Source organism: Ogataea parapolymorpha, chromosome I (genome assembly GCF_000187245.1).
Source record: "Ogataea parapolymorpha DL-1 chromosome I, whole genome shotgun sequence".
NCBI classification, from domain to species: domain Eukaryota; kingdom Fungi; phylum Ascomycota; class Pichiomycetes; order Pichiales; family Pichiaceae; genus Ogataea; species Ogataea parapolymorpha.
In genome coordinates, this window is record NC_027866.1 from 14,411 (window position 1) to 24,548 (window position 10,138).

The window sequence follows — 10,138 nt, forward strand, 5'->3', positions numbered from 1 at the left end:
TAAATAATGTTATTTTTTTAACTCCACAACAGAGAAAGGAACTTATATATACCCTTTGGAGGCACGTCATTCTCCGGTCTAGTTTTGTAGTCCTCCATCAGAGCTGGAATGATGATGTCCTTGAGGTCGATCTGCGGAGTGCGTTTGGAGATCTTCCAAGCGAGATAGAAAATCACAAACAGCATTGGGGAGCAGTAAGCAGACACAAATGTGGAGGTCTTCCAGTTCCCGTGGATAAAAGTGGTGAATCCACCTGTCACCAGAAGAATGACCGATGCGATAAGCGAGATCCATGCTCCGGCAGGTGCCAATCTGTTGTGGTACGGAAGATCGGATCTCTTGTATCCCTGGACTTTCAGTGCCCTATTCATTCTGATGTGGCAGATAGAAATAAGGATCCAGCCAAGCAGCAGGTTAGACGAGGTGATGTTTTGGAACCAGCTGAAAACTGTAGCTGCCGTGCTATCGATACTCATATAGGACAGAGCCAGGAACAGCAAAGCCAAGACGACGCCCACAAATGGAACGTTAAGTCTCTTGTTGGTCTTCAAAAAAATTCTAGGGGCCTGTTTCTTTGCCGCAAGCGAAAACAAGACTCTGGCAGAGCTGGTGATACCAGCGTTGGCCTCAGACCATGCAGAGGTAAGAGTGAGCGCATTGACCACGTGGGGAAGCACCTTGATGCCTCCTCTTTCGAATGCAACCACGTATGGCGAGTGAGCTGCTGTTCCGTCGCTCACGGCGATTTTCTTATCGTTGTATGGCACAATCAAACTCAAAACGAAGACTGCAATCATGTAGAGAGAGACGACTCTGTACAGAATTCTTTTGGCGGCACGAGGAATGTTTGTGCGTGGGTTTTTGGTCTCACCAGCTAAAAGCGCAATACCCTGAACTCCACCGTAAGAATAAACGACCGACGACAGAGCAGCCCAGAAACCAATAAACTTACCAATATTGCCGGTCTTGACAAACTCCGCAAATGGGCCAGGATCTTTCCAGTAGTGGAAACCAAGTCTCTCCTGACCCTTGACTCCTCCCAAATCCAGCACTAGACCAGCTAGCACAAGGATAGCAATGAGAGAGATTTTGAGCAGCGCAAACACAAACTCGACTTCTCCGTATATTCTGATCGAAAACAGATTGGTGACGGCAATTGGAACCGCCAGAACACTGATCCACACAGCAGGACTGAGGTTGCTCCAGTACTGAATGATAAGGGCTGCGGAAACAAGGCCTCCTGGAAGAAGGTGTTGCCAGAGCGAAAGGTAACCATAGGCGAAGCCGACAGCCTCGTCAATGAAGATCTCTGAATGTCTGATTGTAGATCCCGTCAGAGGAGCCAAAGCTGCCACCTCGGCGAAAGCGATCTGGTTCAGGCCCACAATGACTCCAATGAGGGCGTACGCAATGAGGATACCGACCGGCCCTGTTTTGGCCAGTGTTCCTCCACTGCTCAGAAACAAACCCGTACCAAAAACACTGACTAGCGCAATCATACCGATGTGTCTGTCTTTCAGGGTCCTTTTCAGATGCGTGTCATCGACCTCGAAGAGCTCGCTGGCCGAGTCTTGAGGCACGATGCTGACAGTCTCAAGGTTGGCGACAGATTTTCTCTCCTCCTCGCTGTTGTCAAAGTTGGCTTTGGACATTATGGATAGGAACATAGACCGTCCCGGGACACCATTTTATAATCTCTGGGAAGTGTCACAGCCATGGATCCACAACAAACAGCCACATCTTTAATGCAGGTTTTTTTTTCAGCTTCCAAACGGCATTTTTTTTGACAGGGTCTTGGGAAAACGATAGCTATTCAGTGATGGTCAGCATCTTCTTGCCAGACAGGGCCTGCTGTTTGTCCTGGTGCCCAACCGTCCTGGTGCTACATCCTCCTCGGAGCCCTCCCCCTTCCGTGTTTCGCGCCCATCGATAGAAGCTTACTGGTGTGGCTACGGAACGCCGTTCGTGCACTCGCTGCCCCAGAATATTTCTGCGCTGAATGGCAACTGGGGCGCTCGATAATCTCACGACTTGAAAATTTATCCAGCTTCGTGTGGTCCTGCATAAGCTGCACTGCCCGACAACAGCTGAAAAATTCTGTGAAATTTGTACTCGAGCCAGCGAAAATGACCCAGGATCAGCTTGAGCCACTGCGGCCATGGCATATTCTGCATAAGGAAAAACACATTATCTACCTCTGCGGTAAGGGAACACAACACAGCAAGGCTCCGCTGCTGCTAAATACCATGTTTGCGGCAAAAGGTCTTGACTGGGAGTACCAGCTTCTCGATACAGACGACGCCGAGGCCTTCAGCAAAATGCTCGCCTCGGGGAAAATGATCGGGTGTGCAGTGACTATGCCCAACAAGGTGACTTTCAGCTCTCTTGTCGACCAGCTGACCGAGGACGCCAGAGTTGTCGGATCTATCAACACGGTTTTCGCGCGAAAAAATTCCGGAACCGGCCAAATAGTGTATGTGGGGGCCAACACCGACATCATCGGGGTCAGAGACTCGTTCTTGTTCAACGAGACGGCAAGGCAGAAGTGTCTGGAAGTGCGGCCAGGTCTCGTGTATGGCGCCGGCGGAGCTTGTAGAGCAGCAATATATGCGCTCCACACGTACCTCGGATGCCCTAAAATTTACGTCATCAACAGATTTGCACACGAGGTGGAAACTGTGGCTAAGAGTATGAAGGAGAACGGCTTTGCAGGTGAAATCATCCATCTGAGCACTCCACAAGAGGCACGTCGCGTAGAGTTGCCTAAGTTCATAGTTTTGGCGGTGCCGAACATCAAGCCTCAGACAGCCGAAGAAAAATTGGCCAAGGCCACACTGGACGTTTTCATCGAATCCACCAAGGGTTCCGTGCTAGAAATGTGTTACCACCCAATTATCCGGACACTTCTGTATGATGAGTTTGAGAAAAAGGGCTGGAACGTGATTCCAGGCTGGGAAGCCGTGATATACCAGGGCGCAGCCCAATTTGGCTACTGGACCGGAATACCTTTGGAGGAAACTCCTGTCGAGCATGCCTCACGAACTCTTCGTAAAAATCTAGAAAATGTTTAGTCGTTAAATACATTATGCGCTGATAGATGATGATTTGGTGATGTCGGTAGGGAGCACCTCGACGTCGGACTCCTCGACAGCTTCGATTTTCCGTTGCTCGATCACAGACATGGCGTACTCACGGGCTCTCCATGCAGGCACTCCTGGGGTGAAGAGCAGTCCAACATCTTCGACAGGGACGTTCGATGTTTCGGGGTAGAAGAGGTAGAAGATAATGACCGTCGCAACGACTCCCGAGCCAAAGAAAAAGAACACACCGTATGCGTGCATGCTGTTCACCATGTTTCCTGTGAACCTAGCAAAGATAAATGCCCAAAACCAGTTGGAGGTGGCTGCACAGGCCTGAGCAAAAGTTCTGACACTCTGGTCAAAAAGCTCTGACGAATAGACCCATGGTATTCCAGACACCGAGATCGAGTACGCAATACACCAGATGTAGAACATTGCCATGGTGGCCTTTCCACCGGCGTCCATTCCAGCATGCGAGGTGGGATTTGCGATTTTGATGTAAGACCCGATGAAAAAGAGACAGAAAATGCAGATAGGACAGCCGATGAACATCGATTGTCGACGGCCGAGCGGATCAATGAGGAAGAAAGCCCAGAAAGTCGTCGCCACACCTTTCAGCACGCCAAATAGACCAGTCGACAGCAACGCGGACGAGGTGCTGCTGGCACCAATAGCACTGAACAGCGTCGGACTGTAGTAATTCACCGCGTTAATACCAGAGGTGTTCTGCAGAATAAACGTGCTCGTGGAAAGCAGCAGTCTGAATCTGAGGTTTTTGTTTGTGAAAATTGCTTTGATCGGGGCGAGAAGACCATCTCCAACCTTTTTTTCTGCTTCCTGTGCCTCGGCGAGCAGATTCCCAGTCTCATACTTGAGGTATTCATCGTTCGGTGGCAGTTTCCGGAGATATGACAACGCTTCTATCCCTTTTTCTATCTTATGTTTTTGAAAATACCACCTGGGAGTCTCCACGATGAAGGCCAATCCAATCATAAATATTCCAGCAGGAATCAATTGCACGGCAATGGGAACCCGCCATTTGAGGTCGCCGTGCAAATGCTTATTTGTTCCATAGTTGATGAAGTATCCCGCAATACCACCTACCTGCCACGAAAGCTCATAAAGTCCGACCAGACGGCCTCTGATGCTTGGCGGTGCGATCTCAGCAGTGTACATTGGAGCAATGTTGCTGATCCCTCCTATGCCAACGCCCAAAATCGTTCTTCCGGCGTATAGCGGGGCAAGCCCCGTTGTGTGGTTTGCACCTAGCTGGATTGCAGATCCCATGATGATTAGGATCGAGGCGATAATTAAGCCAATTCTTCGTCCTCGGTAGAAATTAACAGGATATATGAGCAGGGACCCAAAAAAGGCGCCGACATGGAACAACGAAATGATGTTGGCCTTGACTGTCGTAACTGTGGACTTGGACATCGACTCGAACCCAAACTCCTCCTGGAATGAGTCTAGGACTATAGTTCCGCTGATGAACCCTGAGTCATATCCACAGAGGACAGCGGCCCAGGATGCGAAAATGGCGCAGCGGTAAAGCCTATAATTGTAGATGCTCTCGGGAATCACCATGCCGTCCTTCCCCTTCTCGCCTTTTCGTTTGAACTGTTTCGCGTCGAACATGGCGAGAATCTTTTAACAAATAAAATTTGTCTTGTCTGAAAAGTTCTCGAGGACAATGATGATTGAAGAGAGTTGAACGAAAGGAACTAGAAGCGTATCGAGGATTACGGTATGGGAGTGTCTACTGTGCTTACGCCCCGTCAGTTGGTCGCTTTTGCCCCTGATTACTCCAGATCGCTACCGTAGCTCGAGATCTGGAGCTCCGTTACCGGCGTCACTTGCAGTGTGTGGGGAAAAATTTTCAGCACATCCCTACACAGGCAATGCACGGAGCAAAGGAAGGACATGTAATTAATTAAGGTAACCTACTTGTCAATTGCCGTATTTCACGAAATGGGAGACGTTCGAGCCAAATCGGGGACCTAGTGTCGTGACACTCACGCTGATTATTATTTGCAGTCTAATCAGTGAGGTGACCATGTGGTTCTGTTATATTGGAATCTGCACCCGATGCATATGGCAGAATTCATATGCCACTTGCGTATTGGCAGCTCCTAATTTCGGCAGGGTTCCCATCTCGGTCCCTGGATATTTCAAGGCTGAAAGGGCCCATCTACAATTTTGACCCTGTCAATGCTTGTACTAGGTTGAATCTATAAAGCAGTAGTAACGTTATGCTAGGCAGTCTAGACAACCTGTCTATTATTGCTCACACAAGGAATTTTTTTTAATGCGTATTACAGGAGTCAGCGAAAATTATCTGATAGATCGCAGCATACTGTACCCTGCTTTTCACCGTACAACCAATTTGGATGTACAGCTGCAGACATTCACCCCTTGTATGGGGCAAGTGAAAATGGGACAAAACGGAAAGAGCAGCAGTTCAATATAAAGATACAAATGGCGTAGAACCATGAGACTACGATCTTAAATTTGTTCTATTATTTTCTCCTCGGGGCGGCCGAGAAATTATGGTGAAATTTCCGCCGATTTTTTTTGCTAGCTTCGCCATACGACTTTATTCGCTCACTTGCATATCTTTTCCATCTAAGCATCAGTACTAGGAGGTTGTCGAAGCACACAACCAGACGAGTCACTGCTGCAGGCGGATTGTTCCCGTTATTGCACGAACCCCTGTGCAGATGTAACTTGTTTTTTGACGCGCGAGCCACGAAGTCAGGGCTGTAATTCGCGGTGTTCCTATTTTTCAGGCACGGCGATCAGTGGCCGAAAACAATAAAACGAAAAACTCGTTTCTTTTTCTGAGACCCTGGAGTCCAACAAATTGAGCAGCACAGTAAAAGCAAGCACTTCTTAGCTCCCGTTGCAATTGTTCAGAAGGCACACTGGTATCACTCTGGTGATATTCATGAATGGACACAGAGTACAGGTTAGGCAACATCTTGCTTGGGTCCCGACCCTGGATTATCATAAAGATCAACATGTATGCATGTCATATGTACGCACAAAAGTGCTTAGATTATATCGGAACTTGTACATTCTCATCCCAAGTGAGAACTTTTGGTGCTTGGCGAATGGCTATAAAAAGATGTGAGTATCGAGACTTTCCTCTCAACCATGGCAGCACCATCCACCGATTCGCAAGAAAAAGCTAGCAAAGCTAGTAAAGCTAGCTCTGAGCTCGACCCTGAAACAGTTGAGCTGAGCAGGAGTGCGTCGGAGACTTCGAGCACGCCTAAAGGCAAAAAACTCGTCCTTGCCGCCTACTGTGTGCTCGTTTTTGCAGCTTTTGTTGAAACTTTCGCCGGTGACTCCACGTCGGGTCTGGATTCCTATGCCACGTCCCATTTTAATGCCCATGCCCTGATCTCCACCGCTGATGTCACCTACAAAATCACGGCAATCATCTCGTATCCTATAATGGCCAAGCTCAACGACCTTTTCGGCCGCAGTGAGGGTTTCGGTTTCTCTGTCCTCGTGTACACCATGGCCTACGTTCTTTACGCCGCATGCCAGAACGTGCAAACTTATGTCTGTGCAGAGATTCTGTACGCTGTTGGAAAAATCGGGTACCGTGTGTTCCAGCAGGTGTTCATTGCTGATACTTCTTCGCTCATCAACCGTGGTCTCATGTCGCAGCTTCCTGACGCCATTGCCGCCGTGCCTTCTCTTTATGTCGGATCCGTCATTCAGGACGCTTTTATTGAGCACTCCACCTGGAGATGGGGCTACGGAATGTGGGCCATTGTCATGTTCGTCTCTTGTCTTGTTCTGACCACTATGATGTACATTGTCGACCGCAAGACCAAATCCACTGGTCACGACAAGATTATCAAGTCTTTCGAGGGCCTCCCTGAAGGAAACTTCTTCAAGAAGGCCGGATACTACCTGTTTGTCAAACTGGATCTGTTTGGAGGCATTCTGATGGCCGTTGGACTTGTGCTCTTTTTCATTCCACTCACACTGACCGGAAAGTCCAGTCCGTACAAATGGCACGAAGCTAGACTCATTGCACTTCTGGTGGTTGGATTCGTCATTTTCTGTCTGTTCCTGCTGTGGAACACCAAGTTTGCCAAGTATCCGTTTGTGCAACACCAGGCCCTGTTGCAAAAAACCACGTTGCTCGCCTGCCTCATTGTTGCTCTGGACTGGTGTGAAAACTCGGCTTTCTCCACGTATATGAAGACGGTGCTTCAGGTTTCCGACTACGTGACTGTTGGAGAGGCCAGCAGGATCGACAACTCGAAAAAGGCATGTCTCCAAATTTTCAGCGTGGTGGGAGGACTCATGATGAAGTATACCAAACGCTCCAAACTGTTTGTCACCTCGGGAATTATTCTCCTTTACCTGGGACACGTTCTGTTGGTGTACTTTGTCAACACGGGCGACGGAATGGCTGCTAGGCCGCTTCTGTACATGGCTGAGGTGTTCATTGGTGCAGGTAGAGGTTTCTACCAGTGCGCGTTGCAGGTGATTGTGCAAGCTGTGGCCGGCCGTCACAACATTGCCATGTCGACTGCTTTCTTCCTTGCATTCAGCTCCATTGGCTCGCTGATTGGCTCTGCCATTGCAGGCTCGATCTGGAACACGGTCATTCTGTCTAAGCTTAATAAGTATCTGCCAGAAGACTCCAAGAGCAATGCCACCAAAATTTACAAGAGCATCAAGGTGGCTCTCAAGTACAAGAAGGGAACCGAGGAGAGAGATGCTATTGCCAAGGCCTACCGCGAGACGCAGCAGATCATTGGATGGGCCACTGTGGGCGTCATCACCCCTATGCTCATTATGATGTTGTTTGTCCACAACGTTCACCTCACAGACAAGGCTGATGTGTACGAGGACGACACGGCTTCGGAGCCGGAGTCTGTCGAGGACGTCACTGCCAAGATCGGTGAGGAGAAAGAGGTTCCTCAAGGACCAACGAAATTGAGTCTAAAACAGGACATTCGTCAATCGTTGAGCAACTGGAGAAAGAAGTCTGTGAAACAACAGATCTTGGACGCATTTGGAATTTGATCGATTAGGGAACGGTTTTGTCAATAAATAGATTTGGTCGGAAAGAGGTTTGACGGCTTTTAATCAATGCATAACTGCTTTAGAAGAGCGTAGTTTTACTTGGATAGTTTCATACTTAAATAAGGATGAAATAGACTAGCAGAGCTTAGATATGTTCCTGTCTATGGATTAGCCAAAAACCTTATCCATGTATTTTGCTGCTCTGGAATGATACTCCAGCTCCTCTTCGTCTTGAGGATAGCTCAAATCAATATCTTCCAGCGGAATCTGTCTGAAATTTCTGGTGCAACATTTGTAACCAACCCAGAAAACAACAAAAATCACCAACGAGATGTACGCAGCAAAAAAGTTCTGCGTATCCCAGGGAATGAAAGCCGTGAATCCCTGCGTGAACGTGATCAGCACCAGAATCGAAGCTGCAAAAATAGCCGAGTACGGCTGGAGAGGCGATTTGTAGATCGGAAGCTCGTCTCGCTCAATGCCCTGCTTTTTCAGAGCATAGTAGTACCTGAGGAACGCGTAATTGATCAGTGTCCAGCCAATAAATCCAAACACGGTTGTCAGGTTCATGAGCCAATTGAAGACCTGCTCTGCGGTGTTGTTGAGAGTGAGCAACGCCAGAAGCCCGAACGCAGCGTTGCAGATCACCGAGTAGTACGGCACGCCGTTCCTATTGGTGATTGTCAGGAATTTGGGACAGTAACCGTATTTTTGGCCAAAGAAATATGTTCTGGAGGGAATGTAGATCTGGGTATTGGCCGCAGACATGGCAGCAATGAGAATGCCGCCATTGACTACAGAGGGGAGTACTTTCACCCCGGCGTTTTCCACAGCAATGACAAACGGCGACTCTGCGCCGTTTCCTGCCCCCGCGTTGACTGCACTCAGAAGCTTGTCGTCATTGGATGCAACCATCAAAGTGACCATAAACAACGAAACCACGTTGAAGGTGATAATCCGCACAATCACCGACTTCATCAGGGACGGGGCCATTTTTCTGAAATTTGGCACCTCGCTATTTGTCAGCGCAACAACCTCAGTTCCTTGAAAGCCAAACCCAGCGTTGATGAACACTCTCCAAACACCCAAAAACTTCCCAATAGGCTTATCTGTTAGATAATGGACAAATGGCCCCGGATCTCTCCAGTACTGGAAGCCTGTGGTTTTGTGCAACGGGTTGCCACCGCAGGTAGCCACCAGACAGAAAATCATGCTTCCGATAATCAAAAGAAGCTTGATCATGGTGATCCAGAACTCCACTTCTCCATAGGCCCCCACGTCCACGATGTTGACCATAAGCACGAAAAACGTGAATATCAGCACAATCGCATAGTCGGGCAGTTTTTTTTCCGTGTCCCAGTAGCCGATCAGAAGACAGATTGAGGAGATTTCAGACGGCAGTGTCAGATTGTAGCCGAGCGCGTAGCACCAGGTGTACGCAAATCCGGCCGATTTGTCAACGAATCGCGAAACCATCTCAACGAAATTACCCTCGCTGCCCAGAAAAGAGCACATCTCGGCCAGCGAGAACAGAGTGCACATGGTGATCAGTCCCATGATCATGTACGAGAGCAGCATCCCGACAGGTCCGGCAATTGCCAACGAGCCCCCACTTCCGATAAGAAGCCCGACGCCAAGAGATCCGCCCAGAGCAAGAAAATTGACGTGTCTGGGCTTGAGGTGCTTTTTGAGCTTGTTGTCTGGGAGAGACGGGATTGAGGAAGCCTCAATCTCCACCTCCGGGAGTTTTTCTTTCACTTCAGTCATTAGAAACGGTAAGTTTTTCTGATGGTATCTTATCTTTGGTGGCTGCTGTCGATCTTTCGGATATCCAAATCAGGTAGAAATATGCATGATTAGATAGTATGACACAAATATTTAGCACGAACACAGGAACGACGGTACCAAAAATGCCAGTAGCTTTCACTCCAGTGAGGGGAGACGCCAGACACAAGCAGAAGGTTTCCTGGCTACGGTTCCAATTTCAGACGGACCATCTCTCTATT

At 48.6% G+C, this 10,138-nt stretch overlaps 5 protein-coding genes across 5 annotated transcripts; 2 read left to right on the forward strand and 3 right to left on the reverse strand.

Moving 5' to 3' along the window:
• Positions 1-17: 17 nt before the first annotated feature.
• HPODL_00008 (Dicarboxylic amino acid permease) lies at positions 18-1,652 on the reverse strand (the record flags this gene model as incomplete). Its single annotated transcript, XM_014081442.1, has 1 exon — positions 18-1,652. One exon carries the CDS (start codon positions 1,650-1,652, stop codon positions 18-20), a length of 1,635 nt encoding a protein of 544 aa, XP_013936917.1.
• A 594-nt stretch (positions 1,653-2,246) lies between these two features.
• Positions 2,247-3,071, forward strand: HPODL_00009 (Quinate 5-dehydrogenase; the record flags this gene model as incomplete). Its single annotated transcript, XM_014081443.1, has 1 exon — positions 2,247-3,071. The coding sequence occupies one exon, from the start codon at positions 2,247-2,249 to the stop codon at positions 3,069-3,071; it is 825 nt and encodes a 274-aa protein (XP_013936918.1).
• A 12-nt stretch (positions 3,072-3,083) lies between these two features.
• Positions 3,084-4,715, reverse strand: HPODL_00010 (MFS transporter, sugar porter (SP) family; the record flags this gene model as incomplete). Its single annotated transcript, XM_014081444.1, has 1 exon — positions 3,084-4,715. One exon carries the CDS (start codon positions 4,713-4,715, stop codon positions 3,084-3,086), a length of 1,632 nt encoding a protein of 543 aa, XP_013936919.1.
• Positions 4,716-6,233: 1,518 nt separating this feature from the next.
• On the forward strand, positions 6,234-8,132 carry HPODL_00011 (putative Siderophore iron transporter; the record flags this gene model as incomplete). The annotated part of the gene is made up of 1 exon (XM_014081445.1): positions 6,234-8,132. The coding sequence occupies one exon, from the start codon at positions 6,234-6,236 to the stop codon at positions 8,130-8,132; it is 1,899 nt and encodes a 632-aa protein (XP_013936920.1).
• Positions 8,133-8,300: 168 nt separating this feature from the next.
• On the reverse strand, positions 8,301-9,899 carry HPODL_00012 (Lysine-specific permease; the record flags this gene model as incomplete). Its single annotated transcript, XM_014081446.1, has 1 exon — positions 8,301-9,899. The coding sequence occupies one exon, from the start codon at positions 9,897-9,899 to the stop codon at positions 8,301-8,303; it is 1,599 nt and encodes a 532-aa protein (XP_013936921.1).
• Between the last annotated feature and the right edge of the window lie 239 nt (positions 9,900-10,138).